This window comes from Grus americana, chromosome 9 (assembly GCF_028858705.1).
Source record: "Grus americana isolate bGruAme1 chromosome 9, bGruAme1.mat, whole genome shotgun sequence".
Classification (NCBI taxonomy): Eukaryota; Metazoa; Chordata; class Aves; order Gruiformes; family Gruidae; genus Grus; species Grus americana.
This window is the reverse complement of record NC_072860.1, coordinates 5,747,365-5,768,843: the sequence shown is the minus strand read 5'-3', so window position 1 is coordinate 5,768,843 and position 21,479 is coordinate 5,747,365. Positions and strand designations below refer to the sequence as shown.

General features: G+C 49.6%; 1 protein-coding gene across 9 annotated transcripts in view; it reads right to left on the bottom strand.

Annotated features, from left to right (window-relative positions):
* Positions 1 to 5,949: 5,949 nt before the first annotated feature.
* The window catches only part of ST6GAL1 (ST6 beta-galactoside alpha-2,6-sialyltransferase 1), a 45,987-nt gene continuing 30,457 nt past the window's right edge, over positions 5,950 to 21,479 (bottom strand). For 8 of the 9 annotated variants that reach the window (XM_054835193.1, XM_054835192.1, XM_054835195.1 and 5 more), the window contains 6 exons: positions 20,848 to 20,975; positions 19,305 to 19,986; positions 16,061 to 16,158; positions 10,809 to 10,910; positions 9,393 to 9,567; positions 5,950 to 7,429 (listed from right to left, as the gene is read on the bottom strand). In XM_054835193.1, coding sequence (XP_054691168.1) covers positions 7,188 to 7,429; positions 9,393 to 9,567; positions 10,809 to 10,910; positions 16,061 to 16,158; positions 19,305 to 19,935 — 1,248 coding nt within the window. In that variant the 5' untranslated portion in view covers positions 19,936 to 19,986; positions 20,848 to 20,975 and the 3' untranslated portion in view covers positions 5,950 to 7,187. The remainder of the gene's footprint in view (positions 7,430 to 9,392; positions 9,568 to 10,808; positions 10,911 to 16,060; positions 16,159 to 19,304; positions 19,987 to 20,847; positions 20,976 to 21,479) is intronic. The other variant, XM_054835201.1, reaches the window with a different exon arrangement.

Genomic DNA, 21,479 nt, shown 5'->3' with positions numbered 1-21,479 from the left:
GCTCTCCCAAAGCTTATTGAGCAAGACTTTGAAAGTCTTGAAATCACTGGGCAGAAAAAGTGCTCCACACGCCTGGCATCTCTGGAGCCACCGAAGACCTGTACAGCTGGAGACCAGCTGAACACACACAGCTCAGACCTGCTGCCAGGATACATGACTTATCCATAGCATTACCTCATGCCATTCAAAAGCGAGAATGCTAAATTGCTATCGCATTGCCCGAGTCGCTCACCGGTCTTCCTATGCAAACAATGCCTAGAATTTGAGGTAGGAAAAATAAAGATAAGAGACCACTACACTTATCTTATTTATACAAGCTAGAACTCAAACATTAAAAATAAGAAAAGAGTTTTTCTAAACTACCAGTCACAATTAGCCTAGTCAGGCTCAAATAATCTGCCAAGACAGTCCTCCTTTAATAAGATTAAGTTGCTTGTTCAAACTGCTTTGAACATCTCGGTCCTAAAAAATAAGAAGTTTTCTTCATCATTTTCCTTAATTTCTTTTGCTTGAGTCCAAATTCACAGAGCCCATAGAAATAGCATTGAATTGGCACCTGGGACGAGACAGCACCTTCGAAATTACCTGGAAAACTCCATTCCCCTAACACTAACTTGCTTTGCAGTTTGTCCTAGACACAGGAGGTCCAGCTTCGACTGCTTGCTCAGCCTTCTTCCCACATTCAAGTGCAAATGCCCCCTCACACGCATCTTCTTAAGAAACACGGACCTTTAATATACCTTTGGTAAACCAAGAGACAATCAAGTAGGATAATGCCCATGAAAACACCTGAGGAAAAAACAGGCGGCTGAGAGGGGAAAGAGATTCTCAGTTCATGAAAATGATTTATAGCTTCCTTGAAGGCGGGATACTTCACTGCTTTACCCCAGGTCAAGGTTTGGCTCTGTTTTTGGGAAGTATTTTAAGCAGTAATGAAGCTATTTGGCATTTAGACTAGGTGTGGAACACTCAGCCGAGCAGGAAAAAGCTCCGTAAGTCCCTCCTCCGTACACTTGTGAAGATTAGCGTTTATGTAACACTTCAGACACCACAAATAATGCCGATTTGGTAATATATAAACCACACACTGAGCGTGCAATTCAGTTTTCCTGTTTTTACGCTGCTGGATGTACCTGAAACTAGTTTTTAATGAAATACAGCCTGCTTCCCCACACATTAGTGATGTCGTGCTACAAATGCAAATACGATTTTCACTATCCAGGGCCCTGCATTTCTTTCTAGTCTTTCCGTTTCAGAGAAGGACTCGGATATTCCACATTCAGACAAGTTAGACTCATAGACCCAAAGTGGCCCAGGGCACTTCAGCATCACCAGACGGTATGAGGTAAGCACCCATCGAGGGCTTAGCGAATTACACCTTCTCAGAGAGGACAGAGAGATGACTTCTGCTATGTTTACAGAATGACCAACCCAGACGGAGATTTTGAAAACTCCTGTTGGCCTGTTACGGCAAACTACTTTCCACCCTAGGGCCTTCAGAAGCCCACACGAGGTTTTAGAATTTCCTTGAAACTGTAAACTACACATCCTCATGTAAAAACTGGAACTTTTTCTGACACGCAGAACAGCCATCGGCACCTACCGATGCCACAGGGTTCGTCACAGGTTTGACACGGCGCTGGTTCATGGAAGTGCCTTGCTACTGGTTTTGTAAAGGACACCAGGGCCAGGCTGGAAAAGCACTGCAAGATATTTGCATGACTAGAAATGAAGACATTCCAAGCTGGTTCTGCTCCCAGAAGCACAGCTTTCAATGCACACCGGCCTTCAAAACCAGCAGCACGCTCAGAGCTGGCACGGAGACGGCAAGCCAAGCTCACTGCTTTGGGAAAGTATCCTTTCTGTTTAAAGAGGTCTGGTTTCTGCTCGAACTTACTTGCACCCAACCAAACCACTTCCAATTGAGTACCTCCACTCCTCCCCTTCTCTGGCTTTCAGAGAGTTACTTGGAACAAACTGCACCAGAGACACACTTTGCCAAACCATTTACGAGGTCAGTTTTTCCCTGTTCGCCTTCCATTTTGCCTTTGCAAACACCCATGTATCTTCCCAAAACAGACTTTGAACAGAGGACTTTTTGTTTGTTTGTTTTTTCCAAATACTCATTGCTTAAATTTCCTCCCCAAATCAGTGTTGCTCATTGTACGTTAAACACAAGTTAACGGTAGAGTGCTAAGCTTCAAGTCTGGCCTGGCTGTCCAAAGACGCAATTGATACAAAATTACCCCTTTATCACACATGAAGCTGCAAGATAAGTTTAGGCAGGTGAACAGCTACAGACTCCTGCAAAACACGGAGACACCAATACCCTGTTGCGTCACCTCTCTCCCTACCGGCAGTGGGCAAGAGCGTTTGTTCTCCCCTGGACGCGCACCGCCCACAGGCAGAGGAAGGTCTGCCAGCGCATACGCTCGGAAAAGCAAATAGGTGAACGAACGATAAACGGGGGAGTTTCACGGACTGAGATCCCACCCGAACACAGAGCTGACATCCTGCAGGGTAAGGAGCCGCTTACCTATAGGCGGACGGCATGTCACGGGACTTGGATGAAAGGTGGAGCGTGAAAGCTGGCCCCTGCGGGTGATCCTTCCTTTTCCAGAGGAGGTAGTGTGAGGGTGCTGTGCTTGCAACCCCCCCAGCACAATCCCCTGAAAGAAGCCCTCCATGCCCGACTGTAGAACAGCAGACAAGTTGTGCGTGACACTTGCACAACACGAACGGCAGACAGTGGCTGTGCACTGCCAGCTCCAGGAGACACCAGATCTCCCTGCGTGGTGTTATCGGCATGACCAGTCACGGTCTTGCATACTGAACCCCTTTTCCATACCTTTCAGAAGACAAGGCTGCTAAGCATCTTGTTGAGTTTAGTTCAAAGAGAGAAGCAGCTGTTTGCTTACAAGGCAGAGAGGGCCACTTACCAGCTCTCCTTCATCTTCATTTTAAAAACAAGCTAGAAACAAGCACAGCCTCCTCCTTCCAAGCTCTGTCTTCAAAAAGGAGTCCTGATTTGTGGCTCCTTCTCACCTGGAGTGAGGCACAAAGCCAGCTGGGGCACAGCTTGCTCCCAACATTTCCCAGGGAGCCCATTAGCTCCCGGTGATGCCACGCTGAACATGGTGACTGCAGGCAGCTCCCTTCTCAGGACACCAGGTAACGTGTCCACAAGCTCTTTCCCGCTTTCACCTCCGCTATAAATGCACCAGGGTATTTCCATCCCTGTGGCACATCGTTTCTGGAGTGTTGCTGGGATCTAAGATATCAATGGCCGTGCACGCTAATTAGCTGCTCCAAAATGAAGCCTGATGCTTCTGCACTGTGCCTCGCGTCATCACCCGAAGTAAATGAACACGTTTCCCTGCCAAGCTGATACAATTCACAAGTGAAAACAAACATCTGCAGTGCTGGACAAGAGCACCAGCCTTCATGGTACGCAACAGAGAAGAATAAGCCATCTTGCTTGGACCTGCTCCTTCAGTTGGGCGCACACGGAGGGAACAAAAGGAATATGTGGCTGGGGCGGCTGTGCTGCTCTCCAGGGAGTGCCATCACTGTTGATATAAACTGTCTTGTCAGATCTAGTTCCCACTCACACGCTCTGTTCTTCTTGGGGAGGCGAGGGAGGGTGTGTTGACTCAGGTACGCACAATTTGAATTTCTGGGACTTTTCTCCTTTTTTTTTCTTTAGTGAAAGCAAAGCAAAACAAACAAACAAAAAAGCACGGGTGGTTTTGTCAGCCCAGACAATGAAAGCTCTCTTTCAAAGACAATGAAGTCCAACATTCCTCTGCCAGTAACGTACCGTCATTGCTTTTACAATGCCCAAATATTTAGTCATCCAACCATGAGCCCCCGACAGCTGGACCTCACCTCCTCTGGGCTCCAGTCTCCGCACCCACGCCCCCAGCTCTCTAGTGCACCTAAAGGCAAAGAAGAAGAAACGGTTTCCAGCAGGAGTGCCAGATCAGGACCAAACTCTGCTCCCTGTTGCATGTTAATACATTTAAGACTAGGGTCTTTTGTAAGATGGGTATATTTATAGCGTGGAGAAAAAAATCCTGTCGCTTCCTAATACCTTAACATCACAAATCGGTTTCTACTGCCTTGTCTAAAAAAATTATAATATTTGATTATCACGAGTCTTAGCAAAAGTTGAGATTTCCTCCAGAAACTGTGTCTGGTTTTGGAATTCTAGGAATTTAAAGCTACTTTTTAAATCTGGACCAGCTAGGTTTTCAAAATGGGCTGATACGTGCTCCCCAGAGCCCACACTTAGAAAGAAGCTATCTTGACAGCGTTTATCTACCTGTCAATTCACCGTCATACTAAAACATCCTTTTTGTCAGTTAATCAGCACAGCTGCAGAAATAAGTGGAATACTGGATAATGCAAAGTTTAAACTTGATGTCAAGACAATTCTCTTTGACATTAAGGTACAGTTTCCACCACCTTCCAGTTCTTCCCTTTCATTCCCTTTCCTGTCCCCTTTCAGTATGCAAAGGCTGTAGCCTCTGCAAGCGCTATAGATTATTCTGCAGGGAGGAAGTTACAGCTCAAGAAGAGTATTTCTAAGCAATATTCAGAAACACCACCACAGTCAAGAGGAGAGATCTTACCAACATCAAAAGCCAAAATAATCCCTTCATCCTCCTCCTCCCCAGACTCGCTGACCTTCCCCCCACACCCTTCCCATATCATTATGGAGCATCTTTCCCAGTTCTTGGCCCTTCCGTGGCTAACTGGAAAGGGCAACGTTGTCCTCTTCCCGCTTTCCACATGGATTGAAAGCTGTTCACACTCCGGGAACGGTTAGAGACTGCAGGAGGGATAAGGCTTTTGTCACAGTCTAGCTATTACTGCCCACTAACTCAAACTTGGCTCTTCTAAACACCAGACTTGTCGTCACTTGCAATTTCTGTTAGATTTTGATCTGTGCAGCCAAAAAGAGAGAGAAAAAAAAAAAAAGGAGGGTTAGCACTGCCCTATTTTAAGCTTCGTCATAATTCCTGTAAAACGCTGTTTAGATTGCCGGTGAATCACATGTTGGATCTAGCTAAAACTGTTAGCGTCATGCTTGAAATTTCATGCCCAGTACAACACTATTGCTGGTAAGTAACTGAGGGCTCTGAATGACCCTGGGGAGCCTGTTTGACGTTTTGTCCTCTTGCAGGAGCACTGCAGAGGAGAAGGTGGTTTGGGGGACCCCCCCTCCCCACAGCAGACTGCGCTTGCCCCCCTGCAGCAAGGTACCATCCGCCCATCGCACGGCCCGAGACGAGGAGGGTGGCTGGTCCAGTCACCCCGGCAGGGGAGGTGGGGAAAACAACTTTGTGAGAAATAACAAGTGAGACAGCCTAGGAAAAAAGGCAGAAGCTCTTCAAATCCCAACTAAACACATACTAAGAAGGCAAATTGCTGTGGCAGACACCCCCTTGATCTAAGGGCCAGAGGTAGGACTGTTCCAGTCTAAGAGTGGAGGTGGAGAGAGGTTTGCTATGGGTCTCCTGAACAACCTCTGCTGGCTTTTCCTCTGTAAGCTCTCTCCTTCCCTCACAGTGAAAACGAATGCCTAACCAGCCACGACTGCTCATGGCCTTCATCGCATTCTTGTCCCAGCGCCCCTCAGCAGTAGCGTAAGGACCTGAGTTTTTTTACGTATATATTTATATGACACGACATAGAATTTGTCAACACCGAGAGATCCAATCCATCCCAACGGACGGGCGTGCAGAAAGCCAGCCTCAGAGCTGGAGGAAGAGCTCCGCGGCGGCCCTCTCACCAGGATGGGGCAAGAGCCATGGGCGTACTGAAACGAGCAGCTGAGCAGCTCGCCTCCTAGCTCTGCCTGCGCCAGTGCAACGCTGGTACAAGTCCCCAGGGCCGCGGAGCAATGACATTTACACTGGTTTCATCAAGGCGAGAACAGGCCAATGACTTCACAGGATTTATTGAAAACAGGAGAAGACAAAGCTTTCTTTACAGACATCATGGAACACATCAGTACAGAAAGGGACGTGGAAGGTGTTCTCACTGTCCTACAGAGATTGCAGAGCTACTACTTCCACCGTGCCGCTACAGGGCTGTCCCCTTGAGCAGGGAAAAGCTGCCCCCCCCCCCCCAATTCCACCTGTGTTTCAGCATGAGAAGCAGAGCACACCCTCCCTCCCCACCGTTCATGAAACACGGGGGCAATGCATCTGCTCCCCCCCGACCCAGAACGCACGCAGCGACTGAGAGTGCACCTCGGTTAGCTTCCAGAGAACTGCAACTCATCCGGCCAACAGCTACGTGGCCTTTCTGTTACCAGAGACGAGCCAGCAAGTAATTTGTCTATCATTGCAAAGGTAGACCAGCAAAGAGCTGGAAAGAGGTACCGACTTCCAGTGACTTCTCCCATTTGTGCCTTGGAGCACCTTCCCCAAAACGTTTCTGAAATAAGGCTTCCTCTGTACCAAGCACTGCGCTGTACAGGAGAACTAAGTGTTCGCTAAAATTTATTTTAAGTGATTAAAAAAAAGTAAAAAGATTAAAAAGTCTTGCAAGAATCACTGAATTGTGAATTGCCTCCCTCTTCCTTTGCCAAAAATGCCACCTCAATCATTTCAGAAGGCTTACGATTTGAAAGGAAGTTGCCATGGTTATTGCGGACTGAGTTTAGCTTATCGGTACACAGCTTTGACAGTGTTTCCACAGATCAGCCCCACTCTCAAGAGCTCCTAGGACTATGGGAACAAGCTTTAAATTATTTTTCTTGTTTCTCATTGGAGCAGGTTTTTTGTTGTCATAACCCCTTTGAAGCAAGCCAAACTACAATCAGCATTTGATCTTGACTTGTGCAAACTCTGCTTAGCAAGCCTCTTCTGTGCCTCCCATACGCCATCATTGGTTGAGATGATGCCAGAGATATCCACCTGCTGCATGAGCCTGGCTCCACCGGGAATAAATGTATTGCGGTGGCTCATGCAGATACCACGTGGACGTACCGCAATGCCTTAACGCCACCTTACAGCCGGGAGAAGTGAGGCAACAAAGTCCTAAGAGCAAGTGTTGCAACGTGGAAGAGCTGTCAAAACACCCCAGTGCTTAGACCTAACAAAACTGACAACCCTGATTTAAAAAAGTGCTTTGACAGTCAGGAAAAATTCCTAAACGCACTAAAAACTGATCTGCTAGCAATGCACGTTTTGGAAGCCAGGCAAAGTAACTTTCCCGTGAGTATAGATGTCCTCATCTGCGCCCTGGTTTATATGCTTCACCAAGTTCTTCTCAAACAGGAGGGGGTGATAAGCTCCCATGGTACAGGCACGGTCGTGAAACTTCTGGTAATAGTGGCAAATGTCCGTCTGCCGTTTGGAAGGGAGAAATTCGTACACGTGCACTTCGTCACAGAGCGTCATCATGATCACGATGCCTAGGGAGGGAAAGAAAGCAGACATCCCCGTGTCAAACCAGAGAACCGATTAAACATTGCAGCGAGACAGCAAGGAGCATCCAGCTCCAAGGGGAAGGGTTTCCCTTCCGAACGTTCAGGCGAGAGGGGGAGAAAACACGTCCAGCCTGATGGGGCTGTCCTCTGAAGCCCTCCCTTGCAAAGCCTACGATTGACTTGATTACAGCAGATTGCTTACAGCCACAGCCAGGCCAAAAGGCCCGTTTTTAAGAGCGCTACCATTCCCCGCAACCTTCGTGGAAACTTGGGCGTCTGCCAGCCGTGTGCTACAATTAGCCGATCCAAACAGCCCATCTCAAACCCGCTTGGGTGAGCGGCGATGAGACCTTCAGCTTTTCCCCACCTGCCTGTTGGGAGTGCAGGGGACACAAAAGCGACTGTGCTTGGAGATGGCTGATGGAGACGGAACAGCCCCTGCTCCTCAGGCTCCCCCAGGTCCCCCGCAGCAGAGCAGCGCTGCCCTCCTGTCTCTTCCGACAGGCAGACCGACCACCCGAGGACATTCACGCCAGTGCTGGGCACGGACCTGTCAACCTTCTGGCCAGGCCAGAAGTAAGCCAAAGTTACTGCTTACTTTTCTTCCAAGCGTAAGAAATAGCAAATATTCTTGCTGTTACTAGGGAAATAGAACCAACGTATAGTATCACAGAAAATTCACGCAGTGTCTGAGAACATCAGGGACCACGCAGGATCAGAGGAACACAGTCTGCAAGACGTTAGAAGAACCCACACGCGAAACCACTTGTTTAACTAACGTGCATTTTATCATCCACCTTTTCATATGAGAATTTTTATCCACGCTTAGGCCTTCCGGGAAACCCAGAGCTGCAAACTGGAACTCGTCTGTGCCCCCGAGCCTGGCGAGGTGACTTGTGTTACCAAGCAGGGAACCTGGCCCGGCGTTAAGCCACAGAGGAATTTGCTGTCAAGCCCCTAAACTCCACTTAACAACAATTTTGCTGCTGAAGTCATTGGCTACGCTGCTACGCAGCTGTTCCGCACGTATCCCAGCAATGATGTAATAGGTGCTGGGCAAGAACGAGGTTGTGGAAGAAAACTAGAGGCTGGATTGGCAAAAATAAGAAGCGACTCTGTTTACACGGACACAGAAGGGCGCCGGTGCCCCAGCAGCGATGGGAGCAGAGGAGGGGCTGAAGCACAGCAGTCGGACATCCACGTGGCAAACGAAACCATACGTCCATGCTGTGACTTCAAATACATGTGAACTTCCTGAGAAGTTCACTCCTTTTTAGTCAGACGATCATGAGATCTGCTCTCCAATAAGAAGGAAAAGCTTTGCGACAGCAGAATGTAAAACGAGCCTCTTTGCCGAGAGGCTGGATTTCGGATGCTGACGAACAAGACGTTAGCATAGTGAATAAGGGGGAACGTCGCTGAACTTTTCAGGACAACTGTTGACCCTGACCATCCCCGACCCCCCATTAAGTCTTTAGCTATATATATTTTTTCCATATGTCTATATTTCCATATTTTATATATATTTTATATATAAATATATATATATTAAAAATAGACGAGCACTTAGATTTCATCTGCAGTAACCAGATGTATTTGCCTGACAAGATCTGAGCCCGCAGGAGCCGTATCCTTCCTCTGGCACCCCGCGGGAACTGCTCTAGAAGCTAGAAATCCTGGAGAACATCTTGGTGTTGCAATCTGCTCTCCTGTTTCCACGTGGAACCAGGCCACGTTTGTAACTGCTGTTTCAGAGGGGTGCTGCAAACCTCTTGCTTTAACACAACTGAGCTGCTGCTTTAAAGACAGGAAGCTTAAATTTTGGCATAAGACAAACACTGTAAAAGGAACTCTGATAAGCACCATAAATCTGTAGTCGTGTTGGAAAAAAGGCATCCTGGAGAGTTCCTGCAAACCCAGCGAGAAGTTTAGAGGGCAGTTATCTTACCGAGCATTCCTGACGACGGTGGATTAGGCTGAATATGCTCCAGGGAATTCTCCTGCAGAATATCCCAGAGTTGCCACTGCATTTTTGGATTCAGGATATAGAAGGGCTGCTCTGGATGTGTGCTGCGATACGACTTATAGCTTTCAAAAAAGTTGTAGTCTGGTTTCCTGTACCACTGGAAAACAGAAACAAGAAGTCAGACTCTTTATTTCTGGCCCACTCTTTCTCCGAACCAGCGGGAAACGAGGACGGGTGAACCTGCTGCTGCCAGGGAGAAGAGGCGCTGCTACACCCTCACCCCCTGCGCCCCGCCGCCTCATCAGCCCTTTGGGTCGCGGCGGTGGCTTGGCTCAGTGAACAGAGCAGGAAAAAACCCCAATCTCCTCTCTCTGGCAGTGAAGGGCCATCTGGCGTAATTTTGTTCTGCACCCCCCAATAGCAGACGATGTTGAGAAGTCTGCCTTAAATGTTACAGACCCCGACCCCTCTGCACGCTGGAGTACAAAGCATCTGCAGGCCAGTGTCCTCAGCACGGCCTCCTAAAACAGGCTCGGCTGATTTGCATCCTAAACTTCCCCTTTCAGTAAAAACACTTAGGAAGGGTTTCTGTTTTCTTAAAGTAATTTTGAGATTTTTTTTTTTTTCCCCTATGCTAAAAATATCCCATGCTGGTTTTACTGACTCTTAAACATGCTGTGCATACACCCTCGCGTCTCCTGGAGGTGTGGGACCAGACACAAGAATAAACATCAGTGAGACAATAGGAAACGCAGTCCAGAGAAAGGAACCCAAAGACCTCTCAGTTACAGACAGAGCTTAAAATAAAAGTAAAGAATGGGCTATTCACTCCTACCTGCTTCCACCCTGAGCCTCCAAAGCTCATCACTTATCAAATAACGCCCTTTTGTAATCAAAATGAAATGCGAATGCTAGAGGGACTGTGACACCCACAAGTGGAATTCTAGCTGACATAGCCAGGGTGCATTTGCTAAGACCTTCAGAGGGTTCCCCAATCCATTCATAATGCACCGAATATCCCTCCTATCTGTCTGGTGCTTGAAATACCAGCAAATCTTACAGCAGCTGTCAGAAAGAGGACATTATCCTCCGACGAGAGGACAGCTGCTGCAGCCAGCGGTGACTTCCTCCCTGCGGCATCAGCCCATGGGACAGTAAAGGCGGTGACGCGTTACGCTTGGCCTGGGGCCTGTCACAGCCGTGGGGAACAGACAAGCACCTCTCCAGGAGCACACGTGGGCGTGTGATCAGAAGTACGTATGGATATATCCGTGATAACGAAGAGGTAACCAAGAATCGCCTTGAAATGAGTGATCGCCCACGTTAGGAGGAAGCAAGTTAAGAGATGCGCTTCAAAGCATACAAATATAATTTTATTTATAGAAAACTCAGCCTTACCTCATGAATTTCTGCGTGATACGGTGCTGGATCCCAGACAATTAAGATTCCAGTGTTATATAGTGCTTCCCTCAGGAACTGCTGCTCCTCAACAGTCACAAGCTTGAATAACACAACACATACGATAATATACAATACGCTGTCAGAATTAGCAAGCCGCCAGGCAGTAAAACATACTCTGAACGTACGTTTTACATACCTGTGGTAAAATATACCACAGCCCCCCACTACTGGTCACTGAGCGTGCCCCGCTGCATGCAGGCAAGGACACGGCTCCCGGCGATGCCCTTCCAGCGCCCACTCCAGTCCTACCCAGCAGCACAGGATTGCGAGCACAGTCGCAAGAAAAGTTGCCATTACACTTCACAAGGTTTTTTTCTATCTGCCTTCAATTTAAAAAAAAAAAAAAAGGCCCCACGGAGTGACCCAGCTTGCACGATGGATACCATCGTTGCAACTACTAGAAACGGGTGGGAACATGAGTAGCTGCTACCAGGCCCCAGGACAGTCCAGGAAGAGCCTAACGCAAACACACTGCTGGCTTTATCAAGAACCTTCGCTTGAACCAAAAGAAGCCTGCACGTGGGTGGTTTCTCCCGGGCAGCCAGGGCTGGGAGAGCACCGGTGCAAAAGCGAGCACGGCACCCCAGCCCGCCCTTGCGCTGACCCCACCTCGCCTCTCCGGAGGCGATGCAGCTTGGGCAAGGGAGGTTTGAGCCTTGTGAGAGCGGCACCGAGAAGGAAAGCACCGCGACAAAGCCCGCGGGCTACAGACAGTGTCGGTGGAGAGAGACTGCTCCACCAGTGGCTCTCCCAAACGAACAAAACCAGGCGGTTCTTACAGAAAAGTGTCCCTCTACAACCTGGACACAACCGTCAACAGCTCATGACACCCGAGGGTAACCCAGCTCCGCAGCAAAAAGCAAACAGAGTCAAATGAGCCAGGGACTGATCTCCTGCCCTCCCCACCCAACGGCATAACCCGTACAGACACAGCCTGTGAACACCTGCTGAAGAAAAGCATCGTCACAGAAATCAGCTCCCATTTGTCCTGTTTTCTCCGCGGATCTAATTAAGAGCTAGCCAATTTATCCTTGAGTGTTCCAGGCTGCCCTCCCGGCTGTCCCCACAACCAGAGCACAAGGACGCTCTGCCCAGCCCAGATGTGAACCATTCCAAAACCAAAAAGAGTTGCCTCGCATCTGTTCTTAACTCTGCGGGATTAGCCTTTGGCCTTGACCGCGCGTTACCGCCTGGTTTCATTTCCTCGCAGTAGTTAAACTATCTGGGCCAGTTGTTAGCTGGAGCGTGCAGCGCTGCAGGTGTGAACTTCTGCCTCCGTGCCACGGACACCAGAGCAGGGGCAAGGAGGGGACACGGCAGCTGGCACCAGCCACCCCCCAGCCGGGTACGAGAGGGATGGGGCACCCCAACGCGACGGGACGAGGGCAAGGAACGCGGGCGCTTTGTTTAGATTTCATCATTTCTATTTAAAGGGTAGAAATCTTTCAGGAACTCTTCTGATGTGAAACACGTGAAAGGAGGCTTCCAGAGAGACTGAGCACCGGGGAAAGCGAAGCCACGTGAGCTGGCAGAGGCACACGAGCCCCCAGAGAGCTGAGACGGGCACAAAAGCACAGGGATAAGAAACCAGGTGGGGAGCAACCCCGCGGGCACAAAGCGCGTGCTGTTTCCTTCCCTCCAGCGCAGAGCTGGTCCTTGGCACCACCAGCTGCCCAGCAGCCATCTAACCCGCGTGCTGGGAGGAACCTGCCTCCCCAGACACCCTCAGGGACTGTTTGTTCTGTTTAATAGCAAATGGTTCTTTCCAAGTCATTAAATTAATTTAAATTGCTTCATGACTTATTTGTCTTGCCCAGCTTTTAGATCCCAAGTAGTTAAATGATCTATTGATTTCCTAGTTAATTTGTTCTTTAGCCAATGCACTAATTAGCGAGTATCTTGCTAATAGAGTCCCTACCCTCCCGGTACTGTATCAAAACGAGATCCTTCTCTCCGGCTGCTGCAGTCAATGCCCTGTAATCTAAAACACGCTCCCGCTTCCCATCACTATCTCACCCCGTTGTACCGACGTGCCATCTCCTTTCCCTTCCTCCCTGCAGACTCGTTAGTGCCAATAACAGCGAACGCAGCCAAAGCAGAGAGTGCTCTCCATGACGGCGAGAAGCCAGCCGAGGAGAACTGTGAAGAAGGGCTGGGAGGAACGAGGTACTTTGGTCCTCGGTCAGCTCTGCAGAAGGGAGCTGTGTCTACAGAACGACATTGGCACTTCCCCCACACGCTCTTCAGCCCTCATTTGTGCAAGAAGCGAGCGCTTTCCCAGGGCGAATTGATGCCTTGCGTAAGACTGCAGGAAAACATGCCATTAGAGGAAGCAGTACTGATGAACCAGTGAAGGTCTAAGAAAATAAGCGAGGCAACGTTAAAGAATTTCTTTCTTTACAACAACTACCAAGGTTGTGGTCCTACAAGCCTATCCTCAGATCTGAGGATCCAAATTTCAAATCCCTTGCCAACAGGAATCTATTAATCTTTTCCTCTGCGCACAGATGTACAAGATACCCCACTCTTCTGTTAAAACCATCCACCCCTAGATATGTGGTCAGCAAATTACACAAAAATATCTTCAAATAGTTATTAAGTGACTTAGGGCCGCTGGCCACACGTGTCAAAGAGATACTACTCAATACAGATTAGATAGTTTAGACAGATTAGATTCAGGAGATCCCATTTCCTTCATTTTGGGAATGGACCGAGGATCGCTCAATAGTAAGAGCCAAAAAAGAGCAGCCAAGCCACAATCCCATCCCTGCTCCCAGTGACCGCCTACAACATAAGAAAAGCCAAAGCCAGAACAGGAACAAATCACAGCTTGTCCAGCCCGTATCTGGTGATGCCTGCAAGTAGCTGAAAACAGAATGCTCCCAGGCAACCCCACTAACAAGAAGGTTAAATGATGTCGCCGCAATTAGAACACCACTGAACCATTAAAAGCGCAAATAAAAATACAGAGGAAACCCAGGCTCCCAACCCAGTTATCCCCGAAGATAACAGGGACTGCAATTAGAGCCGTTCAGCTCAGAGACTCCAGCACAGAGACTCCTTCACTGTCCACACGGAGAGCACCTTCTGCCCTGCTCAGCAGCCACATCAACGCTGCATTCTGAGTTAACTTTAGCCTCTCAAAACGGCAACAATTTTGCTCTCCCTGTAACTGAAGTTTTCTAAGCCCTTGTCTCCGTTCAGAGGGGATGGCGGCAGACAAAAAGCATCGCCCGCGGCTGCAGGCTGATCTGCATGGAGCACTGTAGCGGCGTGGCTGTAACTACACTTTGTCCAAAATAAGAGCTTCTGTATGGAGAGTTATTAGTGCCCCATTACAGGGTGACCCTCCTCCCTGTGCAGACGACCCTGGTATCGCACAGGTCACGTACACAGTGCTGCTGGTAAATGACTTCATATCACAGTAAGTTTGGCAATGAGCACATCCTCCAGAGAGAGTTTTCTTAAGTGATAACACCTATCTGACATCATAAAAATGCACACAGAAGGGAAAAATGGAAAAAAGGAAAGGTCAAACAGGGCAGAGGAAGAAGGAGGTCAGCAGCCAGATACGTCTGTTAAACCCAGATTGGTTCAGAAAGGACAAACTATCCCACATCCGACTGGTGGCTTGACACAGGGGAATTGAGATGCCACGAGCAGCAGAACAGAGCACGGCAGCAAGGGGAGGAGGCGAGAGCCCAGAGCAGAAAGAGGTAGCGACAGCATTTGCACAAGAAGCAAGAAGAACGTGCTTCAAAAGACGTGCAAAACGAACTAGGGAAAGCTAGCTCCACGTCTTGCCTCTGAAGAGAACGGCCAAGCTCCGGCTGCTGCTTTGAGAAACTTCAAACCCTGTTACACAGCTCTGACGGGCCCCTCACACAGGAGAAAACTCCTGGCCTGCAAGTCTCAGCTTTGGGGTGAGCCAAGGAAACCGCCTTTTTGCTTCTGGAGTACAAAAGCTACGCTTCAGCCCCCCATCTCTCCCCCGCTCACCCCCTCAGCCTTCACGTGCCTACAGCCTGCTCCCCCCCGGCCCCGGGTGAGCAGGGGCTCATCCTCGGCGTGCAACGCTGCACCGGCTCTTTCGCCCAATGGCTCTTGGCCTGTTTGGCACCTCACCGCTGTGCCCCGTTCCCTCACCAGCATGCACGACTGGGATTCCCTCTGCTCTGCGTGTCTACACCTGAAAATTTGTGCCCCCGAAACGGACAAACATGAAGGGTACCAGCTACATGGAGGCAGGGCGCAGACACTCTCTGAGATGTACTCAGAGCAGCGACGGTCTCTGTTGCGGGTCTCCCTCTGCTCTGAACAGGCCCTGCTAACGTATTGCTAGACGTGGTCCTAACCGCTGAGAGGATCCCTCAAAGCCTACTGAAGTTCCAAAGAAAATTAGCAGAGGGACAGCCTCATACCTAGGAAGACTTCTCAAAGAGTCAGGGAAAATTTAACTCAGCAAGCAACGCCTTGCATTAAAGGTGCTTTCTGCCGTGCTCTGCAATGAGGTCCTGGACCCTGCAACCCACCCACCAGAGCCCATACCCTCTCCTGGCTGGGTGCAGGCTACAGCTTCAAAGGTGGGTCCTTCGCCAGTTGTCTTCAGCCATGTAACCGCCCTGGTTACACGTTATCTACAGAGCTTGAGGCATCGCTGCGCAGAAAAGAAGCATTGTTCTTTTATTAATAGCCCATGTCTGGGGCAGGCACAACTCGTCTCTTGGCACACCTCTGTTTGCTGAGCGGCGTTAGCCGAGCTGTGGTGCCGTCCTGCCTCACGCTCCCAAAGCACAGCAGCAAGCACACAACTGGCCTTCCTGTACTAACAAAGACGCTTCGAGCCAAGACAAAAATCAAATTACCTTGTGCCTGCCGTAAATCGCGAGCAGGCTACTGCAGGTTCGCTAGCACGCGCTAGTTTAACTGCGGTAACCTCGCATTTACCAACTGCCCCCCGTTACAAGGAGAGACGTTCCCATCCTACGGCTATCTGCTAGGGGCAGGAGAAATCAGATGGAAAGCCCTATTCTCCCCAGCTCCACTTCAAAGACCTCCCAGCGGCAGGTGAAGCCAGAAGCCCCGTGCACGTTGTTGTTTCAGGCTGCGGCTCAGCTCCCAGGCGGGCACAGGGGAGGTACGCAGCTCTGCCACGCTTGGCCCGTTTGGCACACGTTGGTCACACCTACCTGGGAGTTCACAAGACGAATTGTTGTCTTTTGCCCCACATCTTCTTGAAACCCCTTGATAGGAGCCCCATTGAATCGCAAGACGGCATCGTGGCTGTCTGAAAGCAAAACAGGGTGGAAACCCGTGAGCTAACAACTGGGGTTTGAGTGATAGAAGAGACACGTAATAGGTTATTCACCTGCATTTTCAATACAATCTGGCTACCCCCTGGCTTTCCACATAACAACGAGAAGTACCAAGCCAGATTCTGTAGAACAAGCTGTCAGTCTAACTTCATGACCAATACCCTTTTAAAAATCCACTTTTTTAAACTACGATCCACCGGCAGGCTGAGAGCACAGCCCTGGCATTTGCCCCGCACGGAGGAGTGCCGCATCTCCCTCCCTCTCTCTCCCCTTCCTTCCAAGTACTTTACCAGGAGCGAGACTGATGGACAATTCATTTACCATGTGGCTGGCTGCAAACTAAGGAACTAGGCAATAACGGCGAGCCAGCATCCTCTCTTGCAGCTTGGAGGGTGACCAGCCCGAGAAACATGTAAACCGCCCCAGTGGAAAATGAAGCTGGCTTCAGCCTGCCAGCGTACCTCCCACGTTACAGAAATAAAACTGCCGCTGTGCACTGAACAGGCACTGCTTGTTACATGCCTTGGGATTCACTGCATTTTCCTCTGCTGGCATCATCTCTTAAGATAGCGCAGCATTCCTCCAGCATCCGCACAGCCGGCCACGCTGCTGTAATGCCACGGAGCCAGCCCGCTCCTGCTGCTGCACAAAGGGCGTACGTCACCCTGGCAAACCAGCTTCTCCATACCTACCGGATAGATTTGGACAGGAAACCTCTTACAGGGCCAGAGGTGCTCAGCTGCAGGAGCAGGACCAGCTCCCCGCCTTCGCACCGAGGCCACGCGACCACAGCTCACGGCGGCTGCACTCGGGGTCCGTGGGGAATTGCTGAGCCCCCCCCCCCCCAGCCAGGGCAGGAGGGCCCGTCTGGTCCAGAACAGGGTCTTTTCAACATCATTTTCTTGAAAACGAGAGTGCTCTCGCAAACAGTGGTGGAGCACCATCAGTAATCACTGGCAGAGAAGACTAGTTTCTCAGCTACTTCATTCTCATAGACAAGTGGATCTTGTTTAGAGCCCTTCCAAAGCAACACACAAACCCCAGAAAAGCGATGTTTCCGAAAAGCAGCGTGTCCACACTGAGAAGCAGCTCTGTAGTTACCACTACAGACCCTTCACTCCACATCCTACCTCGCATCAACGGAGTACGGGGTTATAATTTCCCCATACAACTTCAGCTAGACGTCAAGAGTTATTACGCCCTAAATGTGCATTTAAAAAGGGTGTTTAATGACTGCACAGGCAGAGTAGCTGGCTCTCTGAAGCACTCTGTCTCCAGGTGGTTGTGCTGCACTTGGTATTTCCCGTATCACGTTTTTCACCGGCGAGTTATAACCTCCCGTAACACCAAAAGCCCAGTAAGAGAAGAGCTGCTTGTTTACCAGCTTCTCCCCGTTCTGCTCTGTCAGCTGTCCTTACATCCACTAATTGCTCATTTGATATCTTAACGTGATTACACAGAACAAATACTTCCAGGCCATTTAAGGGATAATAATTCAGCAACGCGTTGTGCTCATCTATGCAAATACTTAATTTTAGGCCTGTCAGATATAGTACCTTTTTTGGCACCTTCCTCCAACGAAACCACGGCTTTTCCTACATCACGTCACAGCAAAACTGAAAAAACTGTACATATAGACACTGAATACTCCTGAATCCTTCGATATTCACCCTGCCCAGCTCCAGGCTGCAAGCGCCCAAAACTCTGCAGAATCGCTGGCAGGAAGGTTAAAGTCCGCAACCCCGGCGCGAGGAACGCAAGCCAGGGACGCCAGCAGGGGTTAACGGCATTCGCCTCGGGCACGTTACACAGTCACCTTCCCAGCATCCATCCCTTGAGATCTGGAACAAAGTGGTGCTTCAGTTTCGGGGACAGGCCCAGAGAACAACGGAATGGCTTTCCACGTCTGATGTCCTCTCAGCTGTGCCGCAGCCGGAGCACAGCCCATTGCACTTCTTCGCTGCTCCGATACCGAATCCAGCATTGGCATGGACTGCATTCCAGCACGGCATAAACACCACCCTCAGCTCTTGAGAAGGTCTCTTTACGGAGGAGCGAGCAGTTTTATCAATACGCTAGAGTCTAACAGAGACATCTTTGGGCACAAGCCAGCTGTGCGACAGGACAGCGTTCAACAGCAGGTCACTTCTGTGGAAACCTTTAGCTGCTGAACTTCAAGAGGCACCTAAACAAGCCAAGGCAGGCACTCAAACAACACAAGTCAGAACTGGCTTCTCAAGTCTTGACCCACCTGACCTCAAACACTTGTAAGAGGAGCAAACAATTACACCAACCAACTCCCACCTGTAATTTTTACCAGGAGGCAATGCGATCCCGGTTAATAAACCACCACTACCTTTTTCATCACATCTTTCATAGCATTTTAACACACTTCAGACTGTTCAACTTCATTCCAGCACCTGCCCACCTGCCCTGTGGAGCACAAAGGAGTTTGGGGGTGAACTTTTGAGCAACTACCAAAAGAAAACCAGATTGCTCAGGGCTGTGTTCAGTGGGTTTTTCCCCCTTTAGTGTTTGCTTGTACTACTTCTCTGAAGAAGTCGTTCTGAATGAAAAATTTTCTGACCGTTGACTGTGCGATGAGCACACCGGCGTTACTCAACCCACCCCAAACCCTCCCAAGAAACAAATGCTTGAGGAACCAAGACCTCTCCCTGGTATCCAGTATTAGTTCTGCCCTCTGGGGATGCCAACGCAATCATGAAAATTGAAAGGACTAGCTGGAATAGAACTACCTGCACACACATCATGTTCTCTCAGCTCAACCCAACCCAAGCCCTTGGGGCTTGCCCGTTTTGGCCTGCCCAAGGTGTAAGGCTCACAGGTGCTGCGATCCAGGGCATCGTAAGGCAGCCTGCGCTGCGCGGTGTGTACGCTCAGAAGGCAAGGGAGGATCGGACCGTCACTCCCATCACCTCCTAGGCCGTAATGTTCACTAACTTTAGAAGAAGTTTAAGGATAATATTTCACTGTATTTTAAACACTCTTGTGACCACGCCAGAGACTTACTGGTAAGAGCACGACAGTAGGTTACTTCTATTTGGCGTAAGTTATCAAACAATGCTATCTGACTTTATGCTAATAGAAAAATACCAACCTATCTCTTGTCCCAAATGAGATGATTTCATAGACCCTGCTGAGGACACAACAGCACAGCGACCCAGGCGGCCCACTGTTTCATTGAGGCTTTTCCCTGGTAGGTATTGCTGCCATTCAGGTGTATCAAAAGGACCATCCGATCCCTGTATCATGGTCACGTTCACCCTGTCCCGCAGCTGGCAGAGCAGCTTCTCCGGGCTGAGTTTAGCAGCATTCCTCTTCCCGTTGTAAGTCACGTTGTACTTGTTCATGGACAGGTAGTTTTTTCTGACTTTCTGCAGCCTGGGTATGAGATTTCTGGATGAACTGTCCTTATCCCATACCTTCACAGAGTGTGCTGCTCTCTTGGACTTTTCGGCTGTTCCAGAGGTGCTGCCTTTCACTTTGTTGTGGTTACTAAACCAAGTTTTGGGTATCTGACCCAATTCACTGGCTGCTTCATGGAAAAGCTCCTGCGATTTAAGTGGGTGCCATTTTTCCGAAGTCCTGCGAACCTGCGAATCATCGCTCCCGGTCTTGAAAGGAACGTAGTAGCTTCTTCTCGTCTCTCTCCACAGGCAAACGGTCAGAGCTACCAGTATCACCACAAGAACACACGTGATTTTTTTCAACACATTGATGTGAACCATAGTGTACGGTGCATCCAAACGGGACGCTGAACACCGGGCAGGAAGCTGGTCCTGGGAGAGAGGAACACATCTCAGTCAGGGCTGCACGCACAGCCGTGCGTATATATAAATAGCGGAGTGCGGGCAATGGGAGGGGAGAGGAAGCACAGAGGGGCAATTTTAAAATTTCAGGTTGTTTAAAGAGCTCATTTCAAAGTCCGCCACCTCCAACACCAAATGGATAGCCTCGAGCTGGCTATTAGCCGTTGCATGCTATGTAACGGTGATCTGAGGCCACTGCCGCTCAAACCATTCTTCTACTCCTTTCCACAAGTGACCGTCAAGTTTACCACAGCCAGTATCATAGCAGCGGCAGGGTAAGTCTCCACTTTGCTTTCCTTCACCTCCCATCTCAGCCAGCCAATAGCCAAATCCCACCACTAGCATTTCCAGAACTGAGCTTCTACTTGACCATAGGCATGAACACTAATGAAGCACATAATGAGACATGTAACTATGGAAAAAAATAAAAAGCTGTGAGTTCATGAACACCAGGAGCTTCACCACCCTGGTACTGACGCATCTGGTGACTTCAAAGGAAACTTCCGCAAGGCTGCCGTGGGCTGAGCACGCTCCCCACATGAAACCTCAAACAGCGGCTGGGAGCCAGTTAGTCCACAGTAGGGTCGGAGGCACGTTTGGGTTCATAAACCCGCTTTGACAAACACACCAGGCTGCTCCGGGATGTGCCCAAAAACATGGGAGCAGTATAGAGACAGCAGGCGTGCCGGTGCTGCTCCAGAGACAAACACATGTGGCTCACCACCCATGCCAGAGAGGCACTCCTAACAGCTCCCTCCTTCAGCCGCCCGCTGAAAAGCAAGCGGTGCTAAGCCGTGGTACTGAGAAGATACTGAGCTACCAACGCACTACCTGTGGATAAGGCAGCAGCTCTCCAACTCAAGTCATTTTTGGCCGTTGGCAGATTTTCTTCCGAGGGTTTAAGCAGGATATCCCAAAACACGATGGTTCTGTGATGCACTGAAGAGTTCAAGAAACATCTGCAAAAAAAAGAAAAAAAGAGGAAAAAAATCCTATTATGGAAGAGCCTCATCATTCTGGGGATGAGTAAGTATTTCCTCAGACGAGCCCTGCAGTCCCACAAAAGCTGTTACCCCGGCAGGGAAGGGCCAGCAGCAAACACACTGCCACCACGTCAGCCTTTTAAACGCTTAAACGCCCACTCAGCATGGGCATCTTCCTCCGCAGGCTGACACCCGGCCTCAGCCAAAGCAGGAACCAGTTCGCGGGCTGCCTGCTCTCCGCTCCCACCAGACTGGCAGTGGGTACACCCGTAACGCAAGGAAGGAAAAATCCCAGTGGTGATGCTTCGCACGACAAACAGGGGAAAGGAAAGAAACAGCTAACTTTTCCTAGGGAAATGTCTTACTGCCTATTCATGGGCAGGTCACGCTCTCTTCCTCAAATGCAGTGGCAGAGAAGTCTCCCTGCTTTTTTGGAGGAAGTCGTACGACAAGTGCCTTTATAACATATATCTCAATCCA